Below are 23,007 nucleotides of genomic sequence, written 5' to 3'. Positions count from 1 at the left end.
CTCCAGATTTTCCAATTCCACCCCTCTAGCTCGGCTGAGTAGCCACGGAAAACTGCTAACCCTAACCAACAGCCTCTAAGGTAGCCCTTGCACAGTCTTGGTATATCCAAAACATCTTCAGGTCTGCATGCAAACCATGGTCCATCTTCCAATGGCTTTACCAGCATATCAGGGTCATCATACCCTGCCTTATGCCACATCTCAGTACAGGCTTCTGAAACCGTGTGTAATTTATGATCACTTCACACACACATTTTTAATGCTTCCAAAAGCAATACCAGGTGTGCAGGACACAGCCATATTCTCAATTCAGGGACAAAATAAACCATGACCTTGAAGAACAGGTTCTTTCTCCAGTCATTTCTTTCTAAGAGAGTTTGGATTTCTATCACAGTCTTTCCTCAGGCATCCTCTCATTGTTTTAATGAATGTAAAGCAGTTGGGCCATCTTCCTTATGATAGCTATTGTGTTTGACAAGAGCAGCTTCAGTAACCTAAAACCAGTCTCAGTGCCTGCAATTTTAACTTGCTTGAGGTTTTCCAACTTAAAATCTTAAATCTCCAGTCCAATATCTTTAGCCAAGCACATCAGTCCTTCACAAATTTAACCTTGATCAAACTCTCTGGGCCTGGGCAGCAGAATGCAGCCAGCCCTTATGCCAGTAGCCCAGTTCCAACAAAGTCCTCTGCAGTCTTTCCTTCCCCTTAGAAAGTTCATAAGCTAAGTCTCCAAATACAATTCTTGCTGCAGTTACCATTTTTAAACTCCCATCAGAATAGTTCATAAAACTTGGCTTACTGCTCCAGAAAGTGTCTTCAGTTGCAAGCACCAAGTCCATGCCCAACAAAGTTTCCAGAAGATCAAAATCCACATGATCAGGTTCATCTCACCCCACATTCTGGTACCAATTTCTGTAACAGACAGCTTCAGGTCGTTGAGATGACTCTCCAGACCAGGCACAGTTATGGAGGAAGAAATATTTATTTGAAGCTTACAGATCCAGGGGAAGTCCATAATGGCAGAAAAAGCTGCCCTGCTTTCACAGGTCAAAGAGAGAAAAAGGCACAAACAAAAGCCGTACCACACAGCACACTTCAGGAACTCCAGGTGGAACTAGGCACTTTGCATATCTTTACATTAGAATTTCACCACCACACTTTAGGGCTGGATCCTAAAATGTGCCCAGTGATACCTCCTCCACCAGGGTAGTGATAAAGCTGAGAAGTTTTAATAAAACTGACTCTATTGGGGGACATCCATTTAAACTACCACAATGGTGCATGCCTTTAATCCCAGAGGTAGGAGGATCACTGTGAGTTTGTGAGTCCATGGCCACCCAGAGAGACTACATAGTGAATTCCAGGTCAGCCTGGGCTAGAGTGAGAGCCTACTTTGAAACACAAAAACAAAACAAAACAAAAAAGTTCCAGGCCAAGCTAGTCTATGTAATAAAACCCTGTCTCAAAAAATGCACCACCTTCATTTATAGAGAGGGAAACTGAGGCATGGAGATTCTAAGTAACCTACCCAATGTTGCACAGAGAGGGAGCTGAGCTGGTATTTGAACGTGAGGAATGTCTCCAAGCTCACACAGCCAATTCTGACTACAGCTGCCTCAAAATACATCAGTCCCTTCAGAATCAGTGTCTCTCTGGAAACATGTCATGCAAGGCCAGCCAGCCCATCTGTGTAGACATTTCTCTATCTGTGTGTGTGTGTGTGTGTGTGTGTGTGTGTGTGTGTGTGTGTGTGTGTCACTGCTGTTTCCTGGCTACATGGGGCTCACACATGGACCGTAGGTAGGCCTGGCTGGGTGGATGGGAATGGGAATATGCCGTGAAGGTAGCTGCTGGAGCCATGCACATCCTCCATGGGGGACCCTACCACTCCCCCAGGTGGACAAGAGGACATCCGTAGGAGAATGGATGCATGAAGCCATAAACGTGGGACCCTGGGAGAAGTCATTTCTGGGGGACTCTGTGGAGTAATAATGATAGCAAAATGTATGCTTAGACCACAGTGGAAAAGGACAAGCTAGTTAGAAAAACTGATTTGAACTCAGGACCTCTGGTATGTTTGGAAAGTGCTCTACCACTGAGCCATGCCCCCAGCCCTCTTTTTACCTTTTTTGTTTTGTTTTTTTCAAGGTAGGGTCTTGCTTTAGTTCAGTCTGACCGGGAATTCACTGTGTAGTCTCAGAGTGGCCTCGAACTCAAGGAGATCCTACTACCTCAGCTTCCTGAGTGCTGGGATAAAGGTTTGCGCCACCATCCCTGACCTCTTTTAACTTTTTCTTTTAACACATGGTCTCACGAAGTCGCCTAGGCTGGTCTTCAACTTCCCACCCTCTTCCCTCAGTCTCCTGAATGCTGGGATGACAGACCTGAGCCATCAGCAGCAAGCCATCTTTTACTAGGATGTTGTACTCACTGAGTGCCATTGGTTGAATGACAATAATAAGGGAAGATTGGGACCTCCCCAGCCTCCTCTTTGAGCTACTGCTGCAGATGTGTAGAATCCGAACTCATTTCAAGAGATTTTACCTCTACCGGCCTCTATTGTTCTGTGAAATGGGAATAACATAATTGCACCCATCTCCGTGCCACGGAAGAGAAATAAGGACACGCTTTCAAATCTCTTTGCACATCGTCATTTATCTTAGTAAGTGCCAATTATCATTAACTACCATTAATGTGAACACATTGGATACTAGCTATTTTTAAGAAGTATTTGTTAAGTGCCTACTTGGTGCCAATGCTTTGTGTATATCGACTGTTTTTCCAAACTACATCCCTTACGAAATAAGTTGATGGTCTACATTTTGCTGGGGTGCAGTACGAGTTGGATCTGGGATGCTACAAGGCCCAAGGATGCCCAGGCAGGATTCAAGCCAGGTGCCTGGCTTGACTCCTGGCTGCGGCTTTGCAGCTGACCTGAGGCCTCCTCCGGCCACCACCAGCTCTCCCTGCTGCTGGGCTGCCAAGCCCTGAAGTTCTACGCCTTGGGGAAGGGCAGGGGAGGGTCCCCAACACTTGCAGATCTTAAAGCAGCAGTAGTTCTGGGTCCCCCACCCCGTCCCAGGTGCAAGTCCGCTGCGGGATTCTGCAGCGTGGGTCCTGTGGAAAGTCTTCTTGCAAGGCTGAGGCCTCTCCATTCGGGCTTTTGAGCTGCTCGGGTTGGCAAGGGCGGGGAGAAAGGGGGTGCGAGGAAAGAGGAGGAGCTGCAGACCTGCGACAGGGCGGGGAGGAGCCAGGCGGCCACCGCGACGGGCGCGCGGGGCTGCGGCGGCGGCGGCTCCGGGTGAGTCCGCCCCTCCCCCTCCCCTCCCCCTCCCAGCCCGGTCCCGGGGGATGGTCCCGAGGAAGGGGACCCGGGTTGTGCCGCACGTGCGGATCTCAGGTTGGGCAGTGGGAGTCTGCAGCGCTCCAGACCGCCCCGAGGGAGGGGCACGTGGCCCTGGAAATTGGGAGGGGGGTCCCCGAAACACTTGGGTGTACCTCACCTCTCATCCATCCCTAGAGCGTGGGGATCTGTGACCCATTCCACGGCCCTGAATGCTTAGGATAGTCTGACCTTTCCAGGTCCTGCACATTGTTTCTCTCCCCTGCAGCGTCTTGGGACCCTGGCATTTTTACCACCCCCCCCCCCAAAAAAAATTCCCATCCTCTGCAGCTCTGAGGCATTAAGGACTTCAACTCCCAGCAGGCCTTGCAGCTTCGGGCCATGAAGCCATAGAGGTGCAAGAGGAATGCTTGCTGGGAGTTGTAGTCCCCAGGCGTTTAACTGGCTACTGGGGGGCGGAGGTGGGAGGGGGGGATGGACCCCCCCCGGGGGTCGCACAGCTAGCTCGAGTAAGGCATGATGCATGGTTTAGGCTGAGTTTTTCTCATGACCTCGGCACCCAGATAAAACACCCTCTCTCCACCCCCCCCCCAACCTTCTCAATCTGGCAAGCTTGGGGACCGGTCCGCAGCCGTTTGTCCAACCCTGCAATCCCCATGGGCTACCGCCCCCCGCCGCCTTGGCTGCCACCCCGGACAAGGCAGGGATAAGCGAGGGTGAGTCTAGCCATGCCTGACTGAGAGGCTTCTGCAGCACCCCACTTCACCTGTCCCTCCTCGAGCCCTGACCTCTCCGTCCCTCATTCCTTCCCTCCGTGTCCCCTTTCCCACCCATATCTAATGTCAGGCTCCAGACTGTGTGTTTAAGTCTCCTCTCCCATCCGCCTCAAACCTGTCCCCCTCTCATTTCTTCCCCCAACCCACCTGCCCATCTGGACCCCAGTGTCTTATCTGTCTCTTTTCTCCCTTCTGTCCATCTGTGATCTTGAGCCATTGTCTGTCTGTCCTGTACCTCTGCACCGCCTCTCTTTTTGGAAGATATTTCTTCTGCCTGCACTCCTGCCTGGCCCTGTTCATTCACTTCTTTCTGTGCACCATGTTGGCCCTAATGAAGTCAAGCTGGTTTGCTTTTTGTCACTCTCCATCCAGAATCTGTGCTTGACTGTTTCTTTCTGTTCATTTTTTTCCCTGGCTCTGGTCCTCACTTCGCTCTTTCTGTCTCTCCTCTCATCTCTCCCTCAACTGATCCCCCCCATCTTTCTATCTCTCTCTCTATCTTTTCTCTCTCTCTCTCTCTCCACGGTCCATTCTATCCATCTCAGCCTAGCCCTTTCTTCTTTCTCTGACTCTCCAGCTGCTTGCTTAGCCTGAGCTCCCTGCTCATGCTGTTCCACCTGTCCCAAATGTTTTTCTCCTCCCCATCTTGACTGCCCAAAGCCAGTGACTGGCTTCATCTCATCCTTTGAGTCAGGCCATCTGCCCTGACTGTCGCCTTTCCCATTGCCTTGCAGCATTGTCCTCCAGCTGTTTCTTCTAAAGTGTTCCTCACAGTCTGAGAGTGTCCTGCATCTTGGTGTTTATTCTTTGACCTGTTTGATCTTGTAGTCACCCTAACACCTGTCCCTTGGAATCCCTTACCATCATCTATCCCTCCTCTAGGACCTCTTCTTACCAATGCTTCTCTCGCTTCCCCTCTCCCTTACCTCCGCACCTGCCCAGTATCCCCACCTGTTCCCTTCCCTATATATGTCATTGCCCACTCCTCCCAAGTGCAGGACCACGTGGCCACCATGTCTGGAGACTACGAGGATGATCTCTGTCGGCGGGCTCTTATTCTGGTCTCCGACCTCTGTGCGCGGGTCCGAGATGCCGATACCAACGACAGGTGCCAGGAGTTCAATGAACTGCGAATCCGAGGCTACCCCCGGGGTCCAGACGCAGGTCAGAACCCCCAGCTGTTGTAGCAAGCCCCTCATCCACCACAGTCAAGACTTTGGGAAGTTTAGAGCAGCTCTGCTCAGTTTTCTATGCCTTTTATGTCTATTCCCACTGAAAGTCTTGCCTCCATCATGTCTGCTGTTAACCTGTCCTCACACTGCTAAGCTAAGGAGAGAGAGCTGTGTGTTCTGGTCACCTGACCCTGACCTTTTGAGTTTTGCCTTGTGGGTATCCCCTTCCTTATAGTCAACAATGATCTCCTTCAGGTATCTTTGTGAATTTTTTTCTTTCTGCTGCCCCTCCTCCTCTTCTGCTTCTTCCTCCTCCTCCTTCTTCTTTTTGGTAGAAATGGGAGATCAGGCAAGATCCCATGTAGCCCAGCCTGGCCTCAAGCTCCTCGCAATCCTCCTGCCTCAGCCTCCCAAGTGCTGGGGTTACAGGTGTGTGATGCCATACCTGGCTATGTAAGAATTTATTACAACAAAAGGCTATGGACTAGACCAAGCTAAGAACAGAGGCAAAGTCCAGCAGACTCTAGGGTGTGACCACTAGTGGCTGTCTCCCAGGGCTGTCACATAGGCATGTTTAATTCCCCCAACCAAGGAAGCTCTCCTGAGCCTTTGTGCCCAAGATTTTTGATATAGTTTGGTCACATAATATATTCATAGCATTCGCATCATGGAGACAACAGTACCTGACAGAAACAACTTAAAGGAGGAAGGATCTATTTTGCCATGGTTTCAGAAGTGGCAGTCTATCATGGCAGGGCAGATCAGAGCAGCTCACGTTACAGTGGACCAGGATCAGAGAAAGGGGAGTGCCAGCACTTGCTGGCTTCCTCCTTTTCCCTCCTTTTTGTGTCCTCAAGTTGGGGTTTCACTGTAGCCCAAGTTGACCTGGAACTCCCTCTATAGTCTCATGGCAACCTCAAACTCACAGTGATCCTCCTATCTCTACTTCCCCAGGCTGTGATTAAAAGTGTGTACCACCATGCCTGGCTCTTTTTCCTCTTTAAAAAATTGTTTTTTGGGGCTGGAGAGATGGCTTAGCTGTTAAGCGCTTGCCTGTGAAGCCTAAGGACCCCGGTTCGAGGCTCGCTTCCCCAGGTCCCTCGTTAGCCAGACGCACAAGGGGGCGCACGCATCTGGAGTTCGTTTGCAGAGGCTGGAAGCCCTGGCGCGCCCATTCTCTCTCTCTCCCTCTATCTGTCTTTCTCTCTGTGTCTGTCTCTCTCAAATAAATTATAAAAAAAAATTGCTTTTTTATGTGAGACAGAAAAAGAGAGAGAGAATTGGCACACCAGGGCCTCCAGCCACTGAAGTTGAACTCCAGATGTGTGCACCACCTTGTATGTATGCACAACCTTGCACATGCATCAACTTTGTGCATGTGGCTTACGTGGGATCTGGAGAGTTGAACCTGGGTCCTTAGGCTTCACAGGCAAGTGCTTTAACCACTAAGCCATCTCTCCATACCTCTTTTTCCTCTTTTATTCCATCTAGGTCCTCAGCCCATGCGAGGATACTGACTACATTCAGGGTGGGGCTTCTCTCTCTTTTAATCTTCTGGAAACACCCTCATACACTCACAGGTGTGCATGGGTCTGCTAGGTGATTCTTTTTATTTTTAATTTTTTTTTTTTTGAGACAGGGTCTCACTCTGAAACCCAGGATGGTCTCCAACTACCCATGGAAATCCTCCTGCCTCAGCCTCTCAAGTGTTACAATGACAGGCATAAACCACTATACTGAGCTCCTAAGTGATTCTAAATCTGGGCAAGTTGACAATGAAGACTAAACATTACACATAGAGGTGGCCGACTGTCTGTGTGGTCAGGCTTACTCTTCTGCTCTCTCAGCTCATAAACTGACAGCCACAGCTCCCAACATAAGTCACAGTGCTGTCATAGACTGCCCAATATGACCCAAGACACTTATCAGGCAGGACAGCTCAAGGGCTTGGAACCCTCATCTCTCTATTTATTCTGACAACTTCCTGCCCAGGGGCTGATGTAGCTGTGAGAAGAGTGGATCTTTTGCTGTATAGTCATGTGGCTGTCAGGCCCTGAACTTTCTTGACCATGCAGACAGGAATAAGGAACCTGGCAGGCTTGGAAGACTCAGGGTTTCATCCGTATGAGGTCCCATTTAATTGGCAACAAGGGAAGTATCTGGTCATTTTCCTTCATCATGAACACCTTTCCCTGATGACTCTCTTATGTCTAGTAAGCTGGTAAAATCCTGGGTTTTGGCTTCCAGCAGCCACTATGACTCTCAGCACTTTGACAGAAGTACACCAAGGGAAGGGGCAGGAGAAAGCTCAAGTTCTTCTTGCCTGTGGCTGGGGCATGGCCCTGCAGGCTCACTTTCTCTCTTTGATAGCCGCAAACTTCCCATCCAGGAGATGGGATACATTGAATGTAGGTTAGTTACACAGTGGCATGGGAATTAATATCACATACCGTTGTCATTTAACTAGGCAGAAGTGTCCCCTTCCTGCTGCATGTCCCCTGAACACAGTGGTTACACTCCACTGTGCCTGCTGGCAAAGGCCAAGCTACCCGCACCTCCACCATAGTCCTCCTCCAGATGAATGGAACAGGACTTACCCTACTTCTACCTCCAGACCCAGGGATCTCACACTCCGGAGAGTCATTTCCATAAAACCCCATTCCTGGTACCAACTACTGAACAAACTATAAACTTTGATTGGAAGGAGTGGGCTATGCTGGGCGGTTATATGCAGACCTGACAGCGTAGCACTGGCGCTCAGAAGCTACAAGAGTGGCCATAGTACTGATGATCCAAATAGGAAGTACCACTGGGGTCGCCATCCATTGAGTAGCATTGTGTGATAGACCATGATGGTGAAAACTGTATATTATGACACGTATCACATTCTGAGGGACTTGGGGCCCATCATTATGGGTCTTTGGACCTCAGCTTCTTGTGGAAAGTGGTAATGTTGTCAACCTCATGTGGGTGCCCTGAGGTGTTTGGTATATTGTCAACCCTCAACAAATGTTTGCTGCTGTATTCTACCTGTCATTTGCCGTCTGTATGCTGGTTTAATAAAGAACAGAGCTGATTAATCCCATTTGGCCAGTGCAAAATGTAAGCCTCAGAGAGGTTAAGGGAGATTCTCAAGGCCCACAGCAAGATTTACCTGGATCATTTCAAAGCCAGGGTCTTGGTCCTACTTCCAAGGTGTCCTGTTATAGAGGAATGATGTGAGCCAGAAATGAAGAGAACAAAACTGAACCAGTCTTCAGGACTCACTTGTCATTTTTCACCACCAGAGCATAATATGAACTCTGTAGCCTCTTTAAAATAACTATATAGGGGCTGAAGAGATGGCTTAGCAGTGAAGGCACTTGCCTGCAAAGCCTAAGAATCCAGGTTAAGTTCCCCACTACCCACATAAGCCAGACACACAAGGTGCTACATGAATCTGGAGTTCATTTGCAATGGCTAGAGGCCCTGGCACACCCATTCTCTCTCTATAAATCTGCTTCTTTCTTTCCTTCTCTCTCTCTCTCTCTCAAATAAATAAAGTAAAATTAAAAAAATAGCCATATAGACTTTAATCTCATCACTTGGGAGGCAGAGGCAGGAGAATCGCTGTGAGTTCAAGGCCATCCAGAGACTACATAGTGAATTCCAGGTCATCCTGGGCTACAGCAAGACCCTACCTTGAAAAACACAACAACAAAAGCTATATAGAGTCACGTCCCTCCAAGGAGTACGGAGTTCAAATTCAGTCATGTATGCAAAGTGCTTAGGACAGTGCATGCAGATATTCTCGGGACAGCACTAGGTAGATGCTCTGTCACCTTTCCTAGCCCTTGACTTCTCTCATTCTTTCCAGACATTTCCGTGAGCCTGCTGTCGGTCATCGTGACGTTCTGTGGCATTGTCCTCTTGGGTGTCTCTCTCTTCGTGTCCTGGAAGTTGTGCTGGGTGCCCTGGAGGGACAAAGGAGGCTCAGCAGTGGGCGGCGGCCCTCTGCGCAAAGACCTAGCTCCTGGGGTTGGGCTGGCAGGCCTGGTAGGTGGTGGTGGGCACCACCTAGGGGCTGGCCTGGGTGGCCATCCTCTGCTAGGGGGTCCCCACCACCATGTGCACACAGCTCACCATCCACCCTTCGCGGAGCTGCTGGAGCCGGGCAGCCTGGGGGGCTCAGAGCCACCGGAACCTTCGTACTTGGACATGGACTCATATCCAGAGGCTGCAGCAGCTGCTGTCGTAGTGGCTGGGGTCAAACCAAGCCAGACATCCCCTGAGCTTCCATCTGAGGGTGGAGCAGGCTCTGGCCTGCTCCTTCTGCCGCCCAGTAGTGGGGGCTTACCCAGTGCCCAGTCTCATCAGCAGGTCACAAGCCTAGCACCCGCTACCAGGTGAGAGATTCTACTGGATTGGGGGGGGGGGCGGCTCACTGTGAACATATTATGTTTTTCTTTTACATGTATGGCTCTTCTTTTATTTATTTATTTATTTATTTATTTGAGAGCGACAGACACAGAGAGAAAGACAGATAGAGGGAGAGAGAGAGAATGGGCACGCCAGGGCTTCCAGCCTCTGCAAATGAACTCCAGACGCGTGCGCCCCCTTGTGCATCTGGCTAACGTGGGACCTGGGGAACCGAGCCTCGAACCGGGGTCCTTAGGCTTCACAGGCAAGCGCTTAACTGCTAAGCCATCTCTCCAGCCCATGTATGGCTCTTCTGAGGCCTATGTTGGCACAAAGATTAGGGTACTGACTCCAGAATCCTGGGGAAGGAGGCTGAACCCCATATTTCTTGATCTGAGGGGTTATAGAACTGGAGACCTAGATTTATTGAAGCAAAGGAGGAGGGGAACTGGAAACATGGGTTCCTGGGTTCAGGTACAGAGGAACTAGAGGACAAGAATCAAAAGCCAGAAGCTAGGCCCAGTGTCACCTTAGCATGGGAAGCTGACATGGGATCAAAAGTTGAAGGCCAGCCTGAGAAACTTAGTGACATGCTGCCTCAAAGTAAGAAGCACAAAGAGAGCAATGGGACATGGCTAAAAAGCAGCGACTCTGCTTAGAACCCACAGTTAGGGGCTAGGGCATGTGGCTCAGCAGTAGAGCTTCTGTCTAGAATCCACAGTGAGGGCTGGGGCCGTGGCTCAGAGGTAGATTGTTAGTGTAGCCTTCCCTTCAGTAGGCCTGGGCTTCAGTCCTTAGTGTGCGTGGGGGCAGGTGGTAATGCATGGTCAGGAAAGTAGAGGAGAATGAATAAGGGGTCCCCAAGTCTGTGATATACAGGCAGTGATCCCCTTCACTCTAGGCTGGCCTTTGTAGTGTGAACCTGCAGTTTGATTGCCCATTGGTCTTATTCCTCACTTTAAGTAAGTACTTTGAGATGCTAGTATCAACTGGGTCAGAGCTGCATGCCATCCCCCGGGCTCCACCTTTGGGACCTTCAGAGTCCATGGGAAATAGGCTAGGGAGACAGAAATGCAGTTCGGGGAGCACCAAGGTCCCCAGGGAAACTGCACACCCAGGTTGGACAGAGGCTGAGGACTTCCTGGATGTACAGGTTCCTTGGCTGATGGGCCTTGGTTGAGAGGCAGGGGATGACCCAGGCATTTCAGGCTGAAGGAAGGGTGAGAGGAGATGGAACCCAAGTCCATGGTGGGGAAGGCTAGAGATCATTGAGGCACCAGATTAAATCTGAAAACCGTGTTTCGGACATGATGTGGGTGCATATGCCAGACCAGGCAAGGCTTGGTGTAGCTGGTGGGAAAAGCTGTGGCTTTGTTCTGAGGAAACTAGATAGTAATGGCAGGGCTGTGAGCGGAGGAGGAGCACAGCCCGCTCTGAGGCCATCTAGACAAGGATGGGAGGAAGAGCTGGAGGCCAGGAGCCCAGGACAGCATCTGCTAAGGACAGAGCACTGGTGATGGAGAACCTTGGGTAGGCTGGAGAGATGCAGGGATTGGCAAAAGAGGGCTGTGGGGCCTTTGGGGACCGGGAAGTCACTCTGGCCACCAAAAAAGTATCCCACAGGTCTGGCTGGAGCTAGTATAGAAACACAAACAATCCCCCTGACACAGATGAGCGAGCAGAAGCTCAGAAAGCACAGTGGGGCTGGGGAGATGGCTTAGCATAGAAAGTCCTTGCCACACAAGCATGGTGATCCAAGTTTGATCCCCAGCACTCTCATAAAATGCCAGTCAGGGTGTGACATCCGCCTATAACCGCAGAGCTGGGAAGTGGAGACGGGATCCCCAGCACTTGCTGGCTAGCTGGACTAGCTGAATCAGTGAGCCCCAGGTTCAGTGAGAGATGATGTCTCAGTGAATAAGGTGAAGGGACTGAGGAGTTAAGAGTGCTTTCTTCAAAAGCATGAGATCCCAAGTTCAACCCTCTGCATGCGCCTGAGTAAAAAGCTGGCTATGGCCACACCCACCTGAGGGAGATAGAAACAAGGGTCACTGGGGTTTACCAGTCAATCAGTCTAACTGAAACGCATGGAGCTCTTGTAGTGAGAGTGTCTTGGGGAAATAAGGCAGAAGAGCAATGGAGGAAGGCACCTGATGTCCTCCTATGCTCTCCATATGTGTGTTCACGTATGGGCATATACATCTATATAGACACGCACATGTACACACATGCCACACATACTATACCTCCCAAAATGAAGGTGGTGAGTAGCTGAGGAAGACACCCAATGTTGACTTTTGGCTTCCACACATGTACACTTATGTACACATGCACCCACAACATACATGCACACCCACATGCATGCATGCATGCCACACCCCCCCATATATATGCAAGAAAAAAAAAAATCCAGCACAGGTGGCTAGGTCAAGGTCACATAGCTAACAAAAGATGGGACTAGAGGCTACTGACAGGGAGTGGATGGATCTCCATCCAAACTTCTATCAAATTAGTTAATTAATTAATGATTGAGAGGGAAAGAATGGGCACACCAGGGCCTCTAGACACTGCAAACAAACTCCAGATGCATACACCACTTTGTGTGTCTTGTTTTACGTGGGTACAGGGGAATCAAACCCAGGTATTAGGCTTTTCAGGCAAGCACTTAAACCACTGAGCAATCTCTCCAGCTTTCCATACAAACTTCTAAGCCTCACTTTGGTCTCCTTCCCATGCACAGGTACCCAGCCCTGCCCCGGCCCCTCACGCAGCAGACTCTGACCACCCAAGCCGACCCCAGCAGTGAGGAGCGGCCACCTGCCCTGCCATTACCTCTGCCGGGTGGTGAGGAGAAGGCCAAGCTCATTGGGCAGATCAAGCCGGAGCTGTACCAGGGCACTGGGCCTGGAGGCCGGCGAGGTGGAGGAGGCTCTGGGGACGCAGGGGCACCATGTGGCCGAATCAGCTTTGCCCTGCGGTACCTCTATGGCTCGGACCAGCTCGTGGTACGGATCCTACAAGCCCTGGACCTCCCAGCCAAGGACTCTAATGGCTTCTCAGACCCCTATGTAAAGATCTACCTGCTGCCGGACCGTAAGAAGAAGTTCCAGACCAAGGTCAGCAGGGTGGGAGCAAACAGAGAGGGCATTGACCTGGGTGCCTGGGTCTGAGGGAGGAAAAGGACCCAGTGACTGAGTCTGAGGGAAGAGGACTAGGGTCTAGGTGACTGGGACTGAAGGAAGAGTGTAATGGCCTGGGTGATCAGATCTGAGGGAGGGAGGTGTGAGCAGCTCTGAGTGCATGAGCAGAGCCTAGCTACTTAGGTCTGAAGGAGAATAGTCTGAGTGACTGGGTCTGAAGGAGAGAGATGGAATCTGGACCCCTGTGTCTGGAAGGCCAGGGCCTGGACCCCTGAATCTGAGGGGAAAGGGCTGCGGCCAATGGGCAAGGACTACTGGTTCTGGGAATAGGGAATAAGGGGCATACTATCCATACCTCCCCCTCCCCTGCAGGTGCACAGGAAGACCCTGAACCCCGTCTTCAATGAGACGTTCCAGTTCCCAGTGCCCCTGGCTGAGCTGGCCCAGCGCAAGCTGCACTTCAGTGTCTATGACTTCGACCGCTTCTCGCGGCACGACCTCATTGGCCAGGTGGTTCTGGACAACCTGCTGGAGCTGGCCGAGCAGCCCCCTGACCGCCCACTGTGGAGGGACATCGTGGAGGGTGGCTCGGTCAGTGGTCCTTCCCCTACCTGCCCCTGCACCCACCTTCCTCTCCCCAAGCCCCAACACCCCTGGTTGGCATCTTTCTTGCCCTGGCACTGATCTACCAGGCCCTGGATTTGGTGAGCCATCTATGGAGATGGGGTACATATGGGAAAAATATATGGTGGGGGTTCTTCCCTCTCCAGCTTCATCAAGCAGTGGCAGCAGGTGTGGAGTACAGCCCCCCAACTGCAGGCCCCTCCCCAGACATCTGATGACCTGAACCCTACACCTTGTGGTCTCTGCCTTTTCACCCCAACTCCTGGTTTTCCCCACTTCTTTCCCTTCCAGTCTCCCTCCTGGCTTTCATTTCCAGATGTCCCAAAGCCACACCCCTTTCTAATCACTGACTCTGTTTAAAACTCCTGATCTTCAAACACTTTCATATTGTGTCTTTATATCTTTTCATCACTTACCCCCACCCCTGGCTCAAGGCCTATGACACACTGGAATTCCCAGAGTTCCCCTGTAAAAAGGCCTAAAAAAAGGGGGGGTGGTGGAGAGATGGCTTAGTTGTTAAGGTGCTTGCCTGCAAAGCCCAAGGACCGATGTTCGACTCTCCAGGTCTCATGTAAGCCAGATGCACAAAGGTGAGGCATGCATAAGGTCACATATGCCCACTAGGTGGCGTAAGCATCTAGAGTTCAATTTCAGTAGCTGAGGCCCTGGCATGCCAATTCTCTGTCCCTCTCTGACTCTCCATATCTTTCTCTCTCTAAAATTGAAAAAGGGGCCTACATTACCCCAACTCCCCAATTTATAACTCCTGCTCTGAGACCCCTCATGATCCATACCTCAGCCACAGCCCCACTTTCAGGCCTGACAAAGGCGTCTGGAGATCTCGAGCCCCCATGTCTCATATCCCAACCCCCAGCCCTTACCAATTCCCATCCACAATTACCCATCAGTTCCCATTTTTTGGAAGTCTGGGGAAGCTAGGGTGTAGATGAGTCAGTCTTCATATCAGAAGAGGAACGCTCAGAGCTTCAGTTTCCCCATCTGGTCAGGAAGCAGATAATTGAATGTGGACTCTAACAAGGTCTTTTAAAAAAAAAAACATTTTTATTGATTTCTTTCATAATTATAGACAATAAACCATGATAATTCCTTTCCTTCACTGACTCCCCCCCCCACAACTCTACCCTTCACCATATCCCCTCCCCCTCTCAATTAGTGTCTCTTTAATTTTGATATCATCATCTTTTCCTCCTATTATGAGGGTCCTAACAAGACTTTTTAAAACTTATTTACTTGCAATGAGGGGGTCATCTAACATACAGACAGACAGAATGGGCATACCAGGGCCTCTCACCACTGCAAATGAACTCCAGATGCTTGCATCACTTTGTGCATCTGGATTTATGTGGGTACTGGAGAATTGAACCCTGGCCAGTAGGCTTTGCAAGCAAGTACCTTTAGCCACTGAGCAATCTTTTAAGTCCTCTAACAAGGTCTTGCTGGTCCCCCAAGCCCAGTCTCTGGGATCTAGGGGCTTCCATTCCAGGAGTCTGTCACCTTCCCCATGCTCTTCCACCACCACAGATGTCCAGTGAGAGAGTCCTCTCTTAGATCCATCTCATGTCCCTTCTTCTGTCTGCCTCTCTCACTTCCTCTCATCACACCACATGAGGTTTTCGTTCACTCAGTCATTCGCCCATTCCTTCAATCAGATGGTCTGCAGTAACTCATGTCTGTGTCATCATATGCAGTGGGCATTAGGGGCGAGTGCTCAGAGAACGTACAGGGCTGTAGAGGACACAGGAACTTGTGGGAGTTGGTGGCCACAAAGCCAAGGCTTGAAAGGTTAAGAGATGATAGGGATGTGGAGAAAGGGCTATTCTGAGCACAGGGAATGAAGTGGGCAAAGGCCCCAAGGTCGGTGAGACAGCCCAAGCAGGGCCACGTCAGAGTAGGTGGGAGGCTGAGGGCCCAGCTGACCCAGATCCCCTCGGGCTCTGGCCACTGCTCCATCGCTGGGTGTCTGAAACGGAGCAGCATGTCTCCCTGGATGTTTCATTCTGCTCTGGGAGGGCGGCCTGTGCTTTCCAGGATGGCTGCTCTGAGGGCTTCTCTTCCATCCTGTCATGTGCTGTCCAGGTGGCTCACTCAGCTTGTGGAACTCATCCTGTGGATGTCCCTGTCTTGGCCACAGCCTTCCTCTGTCTGCAGCCAGGAACCACATTCACCCCTCTCGGAATGCGAGTGCTTCCTCCTCAGCACGTCCTTCTGTGGACTGTGTCCTCTCTCTGGGTCTCTGCCTCTCTCTCTCTCTTCCTGTCTGAGGCTCTTGCTCTCATCTCTGCCCATCTTCTCCACAGAACAGGCTTTGCTGGTGGCCCAAAGTCAGACTGCTAAGTTCATGGGAGAGGGGCAGTGGTGGTGTCAGGGAGGAAGCTGGGGCTGGAAAGACCAGTAGGGAAAGATGGACCCAGCTTTGCTGACCTCCACTGACCTCTGCCCCCACTGCAGGAAAAGGCAGATCTTGGGGAGCTCAATTTCTCACTGTGCTACCTCCCCACGGCTGGGCGCCTCACCGTGACCATCATCAAAGCCTCTAACCTCAAAGCGATGGACCTCACAGGCTTCTCAGGTGAATCCCAGGAAAGCAGCATGAGGGAGGAGGCAGGGCCTGGACTCCTGGATCTGAGGGAGGATGAGGGACTGGACTCCTGGATCTGAGGGAGGATGAGGGACTGGACTCCTGGATCTGAGGGAGGATGAGGGACTGGACTCCTGGATCTGAGGGTGGATCAGGGACTGGGTTTTTGGGTCTGAGGAAAGAGGGCAGGGGACTGGCCCCCTGGGTCTGAGAGATGAGGGCTGGGGTCTGGACTCCTGGGTCTGAGGGAAGAAGCCACTGTTTAGTTCCCTGGGTTTTCTGCACAGACCCCTACGTGAAGGCCTCTCTCATTAGTGAGGGGCGGCGTCTGAAGAAGCGGAAAACCTCCATCAAAAAGAACACGCTGAACCCCACGTACAACGAGGCCCTGGTGTTCGACGTGGCCCCTGAGAGTGTGGAGAATGTGGGGCTCAGCATCGCAGTGGTGGACTACGATTGGTGAGGGGTACAGTTGAGGTGGGGTGAGGTGGAATGAAAACTACCACCTTCCCCCACCTCCGTCATAATCGCCTCCCCATCCCCCAGCATTGGGCACAATGAAGTGATTGGCGTGTGCCGAGTTGGCCCCGAGGCTGCGGACCCGCATGGCCGGGAACACTGGGCTGAGATGCTTGCTAACCCGCGCAAGCCTGTGGAGCACTGGCACCAGTTAGTGGAGGTGAGTTGGGGACACAGATGCACTTGAGTGTTTGGAATTTGCTGGAAGTCACATGGCCTGGGTTCCAATGCCTGCTACGGACTGCTGTGTGACCTAGGGCAAGTCACTTAACCTCCCTGTGCCTCCATTTTCTCTGCGGGGGTACCAAGCTGTGAATAGCAACTACAGTTAGGACCCAGGTGAGAATCCAGTGCATTCAGAGTTCTATCAATGGCCAGCTGGTGAAACTGGGTGATAGATAGAAGGAAGCAGGTTTTATTTATTCATTTTTTTTCTCACAGTAAAGTGTGAAAATGAGTAGATCGTGTGCAGTGGGTGGGAAGCAAGAAGATTTTTTCGTGAATAGGAAAATACTAGATGTGTGTTGCGGGGTAGCTCAGTGATTGAACACATGCTTGTGGTGTGCAAAGTTTGGTCCCTAACACCACAAACAATAGCAACCATAAAGGCAAAATACAAGAGAACAGGAAATGTCATCAGACAGGACTCGTAGAGACAATGGTGTTTATTTTTTGTCTGGGGGTCGTGGTGTGAGAAATGAGAGGATGGGAGGTAGAGGGTATCTGCATGGGCCCTGGAAGGCCTCTGGAGGAAGTTCCATTGGGGCTGAGCTCTTGGGAGCTGGGGAGGCTGAGGAAGGAGGATTGTCTTGAGTTCAAAGTCAGCCTGGGCTACATAGTGAGTTCTGGGTCAGCTTGGACTTCAGAATGTGATCCTACCTGGAACTGAACCCATGAGCATAAAATCTGGTATATAAAGGTGCATCTTTGCCTTTGGACCAACAACCCCTGTCCCTCTTATGTGGCATTTATTTAAAAGTTGGAAAAACAAAAAATGGTTGGCGAGATGGCTCAACAGTTAAGGCTCTTGCCTGCAAAGCCTGACAACCCAGGTTCACTTCCTCAGTACCCACATAAGGCCATACGTACAAGGTGGCGCATGTATCTAGTTTATTTATAGTGGCCAGAGGCCCTGGCATATGCCCATTTTCTCCCTCCCTTTTTTTTTCCCTCTTTCTTTTTTTTTTTATATTTTTTACTATTTTTATTTATTTAAGAGAGAGAGAGAGGCAGATGTAGAGAGAGAATGGGCATACCAGGGTCTCTAGCCACTGCAAACAAACTCCAAACACATGTGCCACCTTGTACATCTGGCTTATGTGGGTCCTGGGGAATCAAGCCATGGTCCTTTGGCTTTGCAGGCAAGCACCTCAACCACTAAGCCATTTCTCCAGCCCCCCTCCTTCCCTCTCTCATAAATATGTGTGTGTGTGTGTGTGTGTGTGCATGTGTGCACACGTGTGTGTGTATTTTTAAAAGTTGGTAACTTCTTCAACATGGATTGTTTGGGATTCTCACCTTTTATAGATACTGCATTAATAAATTCTTTATCCTTTTTTTTTTTTTTTTTTGAGATAGAGTCTGCTCTAGCCCAGGCTGACATGGAATTCACTGTGTAGTCTCAGGCTGGCTTCAAACTCACAGAGTGCTGGGATCAAAGGCATGCACCATCACACCCGGCAAGATATTCTTTATCTTGATTATGAGTTTGGAGCTGTTGTGTGATTTTCCTGGAGACATGAGCAGACATCTATTCACTCCATCCAGACACAGCACCAACAATAGATCCAAAAAGCAGTCCCACCCAGGTCTGGCTTGGTGAACTAGTGAGTTTCTTGGGATTACTTAGAGGAGTGTGGGTGGCTGGGGCAGCTGCGTTGCCAGAAAGCCCTCCTCAGCACTCACAAAAGCTGCATTCCTGGAGTCCCCTGCGCAAATTGCAGGCAGCTCCATAAAAGAGTTTCCTCTCCCATAAGTGACTGCTTTTGTAACCTTGGAGACAGGCCTTGTGACTCTTGCAACTTTCTGACCTTCTTGACTCTTGTCAGTTTCTTGTGCTTTTTCCTCTGTTTTTTAAAATATTTTATTGATTTATTTACTTATTTATTTATTTAAGAGAGAGAGAGGCAGACAGAGAGACTGAGAATGGGCAAGCCAGGGCCTCTAGCCACTGCATATAAACTCCAGATAAACTCCAGACACATGTGCTGTCTTGTGCATCTGGCTTATGTGGGTCCCGGGGAATGGAACCTGGGTCTTTTGGCTTTGCAGGCAAGTGCCTTGACTGATAAGCCATCTCTCCAGCCCTCTTCAGCTTTTTTTCTTTTAAATATTTTATTTATCTGAGAGAAAGAGACAGCGAAAGAAGCAGACAAGAGCGAGTATGGGCGCACCAGGGCCTCCTGCCACTGCAAACGAACTCCAGATGCATGCACCATTTTGTGCATCCGTCTTTATGTGGATACCAGGGAATAGAACTCAGGTCGCTGGACTTTCAGGCTTGGCAAGCAAGCAAGCACCTTTAACAGCTGAGCCATCTCTCCAGCCCTCTTGTGCTTTTTGAGTCTTGTAAAGTTCCCTTAGCTTCTTGGGTCCTGTGAGCCTCCCTTCCCCTAGGAGGGAATGTTTCAATTAGAAGGAAATATTTACATGACAAGGGTGCACCTCAAATATGGCTCTGGGTGAATTCTCGTCCATCAGATTCCCAACCTCCACAGGAGGCCTTTCTCTGTGGAGATGGACCCAGAGCTCCAAGAGTTCAGATGTAAAAAGGCAAGACTGGACTGGGTGTGGTAGTGCCCACTTTAAAAAAAAATTTTTTTTTGTTCACTTTTATTTATTTATTTGAGAGTGACAGAGAGAGAGAGAGAGAGAGAGAAAGAGGCAGAGAAAGAGAGAGAAGGGTGCTCCAGGGCTTCCAGCCACTGCAAACGAACTCCAGATGTGTGCGCCCCCTTGTGCATCTGGCTAACGTGGGTCCTGGGGAATCCAGCCTCGAACTGGGGTTCTTAGGCTTCACAGGCAAGTGCTTAACCGTTAAGCCATCTCTCCAGCCCAGTGCCCACTTTTAATCGCAGCAGAGGTAGGAGGATCACTATGAGTTTGAGGCCAGCCCGAAACTACATAGTGAATTTCAGGTCAGCCTGAGCCACAGTGAAACCCTACCTCAAAACAAAACAAACAAACAAATAAAAAAAAGAAAGGCAGGGTTGTAATGTACTAGAATGGAAGCTGTCCTCCCGTCTTCTTCCCCCCAACACAGCTGGGGCGTGTACTCTTCCAATGCCCTCACCCATTCCACAATTTCTTTGGAAGCTTCCAGTGAGCCACAATCCATGCTAGACAGCGCTTCATGGCAGAGACCCATGAAAATGTTAAGATGTTGCTGGCAGAGGCCTGGCAATGCTCCACAGTTTCAGCCCACAGAAGGTCTGTGCCCACCCAGAGCTGCCCCTGCCCCTCACCTGCTCACAGCTCTCTATGGCATCCAGTGCTCCAGGATGAAGTCTCAACCGGCTGAGGCTGGCAGGACCTGCCCTGGCGCCCTGCCCCGTGGCCTTGTCTTTTCTCAGGTTCTCAAGGATTTGGTTTCACAAGTTTCTGTAGTGTAGTGGTTGTCACGTTTGTCCCGCAAGGATTTGTGTTTTGAGCCGCAGTTTCTGCATTGGTGGGATAGGATTGTAATGCCATGAGCCCCATCTTGGAGCTGAGTGTAAGGGGTGGGGCAGGACTGACGGTTTTCCTTGTGGTTTATGGTGGTGGCTCTGCTTTGGTTCCCAACTCCTGATCCTGAATTTCCCCTCCAGGAGAAGACTCTGACCAGCTTTAGAAAAGACAGCAAAGGACTCTCAGAGAAAGAGAATTCAGAGTGAGGGTAAGACTGCGGCTAGAGCGAGGGCGCACCTGCAGCCCCGTCGGAGGGAGGAGGGCTGGGGTCCGGATCCCGGGTCTGAGGGAGGAGGGCTGGGGTCCGGATCCCGGGTCTGAGGGAGGAGGGCTGGGGTCCGGATCCCGGGTCTGAGGGAGGAGGGCTGGGGTGCGGATCCCGGGTCTGAGGGAGGAGGGCTGGGGTCCGGATCCCGGGTCTGAGGGAGGAGGGCTGGGGTCCGGATCCCGGGTCTGAGGGAGGAGGGCTGGGGTGCGGATCCCGGGTCTGAGGGAGGAGGGCTGGGGTCCGGATCCCGGGTCTGAGGGAGGAGGGCTGGGGTCTGGATCCCGGGTCTGAGGGAGGAGGGCTGGGGTCTGGATCCAGGGTCTGAAGGAGGAGGGCTGGGGTCTGGACCCCTAGGTCTGAGGGAAGAGGACAGGGATCTGGATCCCTTGGTGTGAGAAGGAAGGGCTGAGCTCTAAAGTCCTGGGTCTCAGGGGAAGGAGGGCTGGGCTGGACCCCGGGGTGTCAGGGAGGCAGTCCCAGCACAGCAGCGTCTTTTCCATTCCTGGGTGTAGCAGAGCCCGTGACCTTGCTCGTTCAGGCTCTTTCCTCTCCCCATACACCCATTATGCAGGTCTGGCCTAAGCCCGGGATCCAGCCAGGCACCCTCAGGACCCCATCCCCTCTTGCCCGGACCGTGAACTCATCTCCTCGAAGCCATAACGTCCGAGCTGCTGGCCCAGGACAGCCTGGGCCTGCCCCTCACTCTCCAGAGGCGTGAGGCTGGGAGGATGGTGGGCCCAGCTCCCTGTTTCAGGGTGGGGGCTTTTGCCCCCATTGTCTGTCTTTTTTCCCTTGGGCCCCCCCTTGAGGCAAGGGGCCATGCATGTCTGGGGGACCCCTGTCCCCAACCCTCTGTCTGTCTGTTCTCTTCGCTGTTGTCTGGAGTCTTGTCCTGCCCTGTGTTCTCACCATGAATGTCCAGTGTCCCTCCTCCCTGAGGCACACCCACTGGGGTCTGCCCTCTCTGTTCACCCATCTGCGTCTGGCCAATCCCCCGCTCTGCTGCTGCTGTCTTTGCCAGAATAAACACAGCCGTGGGTCTCACTCCTCCTGGGGCTCCTGTCCTCCCTGGTACTGGGAAGTGTGTTGGAACATGCTGGTGTATGTTCCCACCAGTATGTGTTTCATTCGATGGCTGGGCCACTGAATGACCTCTCTGGACCTTAAGTTTCTAAAACTTCCATTTGCTGGGACAAATGTGATTATAGGACACAAACTTCAGGCTGGAGAGATGGCTTGGAGGTTAAGGTGCTTGCCTGCAAAACCTAAGGATGCAAGTTCAGGTTCAATTCTCCAGATCCCACGTAAGCCAGATGCATGTCTGGAGTTTGTTTGCAGTGGCTAGAGACCCTGGCACACCCATCCTCCCTCCTTCCTTCCCTCTCTCCCTCCCTCCCTTCCTCTCTCTCTCCCTCATAAATAAAATAGGACACAAACTGCAACAAAAAGCCATGTGCAGCATTGGAAGCAGTCTGTACCTGAAGGGCACAAAAGCACTTCAGGCATGGCTGGATCCAGGTGTTTTAGTAACCCTTTCACTTCCACTTTTCTCTCTCTCTTTCTCCTCTTCCTTTCTTTCTTTTTTGTTCTATTTTGTTTTTTTTTTCGAGGTAAGGTCTCATCCTAGCCCAAGCTGACCTGGAACTGACTCTGTTGTCCCATGCTGACCTTAAACTCATGGTGATCCTCCTACCTCTGCCTCCCAAGTGCTGGGATTAAAGGTGTGCCAGCCCACTTTTCTTTCGGCTGACTTTGTTCTCAAGCAGGTCATACAGTGGTCATGAGATGGCCACCTGGGACTCTAGGCTTATGCTGTATCTGTTCTGTTACTTTCAGCTAAAATAGGTGGGAGGTGGTCTTGAGACTTAGCAGTTAAGGCACTTGCCTGCAAAGCCTGGTGACCTGGGATTCTATTCCCCAGTACCCACATAAAGGTGGATGCAAAAAAAAGTGGTATATGCATCTGGAGTTTGTTTGCAGTGGCACTATGCCCTGGCATGTCCATTCTTTTTCTCTCTTCCTCTCTCTCTCTCTCTCTCTCTCCTTGCAAATAAATAAAATATTTAAGGGCTGGAGAGGTGGCTCAGCCATTAAGGCTCTTGCCTGCAAAGGCTAAGGACCCAGATTTGATTCCCCAATACCCACGTAAAGCCAGATGCAGAAAGAGGCACATGCATCTGGAGTTTGTTTGCAGTGGCTGGTGTGCCCATTCTGTCTGTCTTCTCTCTCTCTCTCTCTCTCTCTCTGCTTGCAGATAAATAAATAAAATATTTTTTAACAAATTTTTAAAAAGGGGCTGGAAATATGGTTTAGTGGTTAAGGCATTTGCCTGTGAAACCTAAGGACTCACGTTTGATTCCCCAGTACCCACATAAGACAGATGCATAAGGTGGCACATGCATCTGGAGTTTGTTTGTAGTGGCTAGAGGCCCAGGTGCACCCATTCTCCCCCATGCCCCCAGCCTCTTTTTATCTCTCTCTCTCAAGGAAATAAAATATTTA

At 50.9% G+C, this 23,007-nt stretch overlaps 1 protein-coding gene across 5 annotated transcripts in view; it reads left to right on the top strand.

Moving 5' to 3' along the window:
• The window catches only part of Syt3 (synaptotagmin 3), a 31,198-nt gene extending 9,646 nt beyond the window's left edge, over positions 1-21,552 (top strand). The window contains exons 2-12 of one of the 5 annotated variants that reach the window (XM_045133970.1): positions 2,360-2,662; positions 3,956-4,059; positions 5,062-5,283; positions 9,148-9,676; positions 12,430-12,805; positions 13,202-13,420; positions 15,923-16,043; positions 16,340-16,511; positions 16,599-16,731; positions 20,378-20,445; positions 21,077-21,552. In XM_045133970.1, coding sequence (XP_044989905.1) covers positions 5,133-5,283; positions 9,148-9,676; positions 12,430-12,805; positions 13,202-13,420; positions 15,923-16,043; positions 16,340-16,511; positions 16,599-16,731; positions 20,378-20,443 — 1,767 coding nt within the window. In that variant the 5' untranslated portion in view covers positions 2,360-2,662; positions 3,956-4,059; positions 5,062-5,132 and the 3' untranslated portion in view covers positions 20,444-20,445; positions 21,077-21,552. Of the gene's footprint in view, positions 1-2,318; positions 2,663-3,271; positions 3,302-3,842; positions 4,060-5,061; positions 5,284-9,147; positions 9,677-12,429; positions 12,806-13,201; positions 13,421-15,922; positions 16,044-16,339; positions 16,512-16,598; positions 16,732-20,377; positions 20,446-21,076 lie in introns of those variants that run through there. The other 4 variants (XM_045133971.1, XM_045133969.1, XM_045133972.1 and 1 more) reach the window with 4 other exon arrangements.
• Positions 21,553-23,007: the final 1,455 nt, after the last annotated feature.

This window comes from Jaculus jaculus, chromosome 14 (genome assembly GCF_020740685.1).
Source record: "Jaculus jaculus isolate mJacJac1 chromosome 14, mJacJac1.mat.Y.cur, whole genome shotgun sequence".
Classification (NCBI taxonomy): Eukaryota; Metazoa; Chordata; class Mammalia; order Rodentia; family Dipodidae; genus Jaculus; species Jaculus jaculus.
Note: the sequence above shows the minus strand (reverse complement) of the source record. Positions and strands in the feature narration are given on the sequence as shown.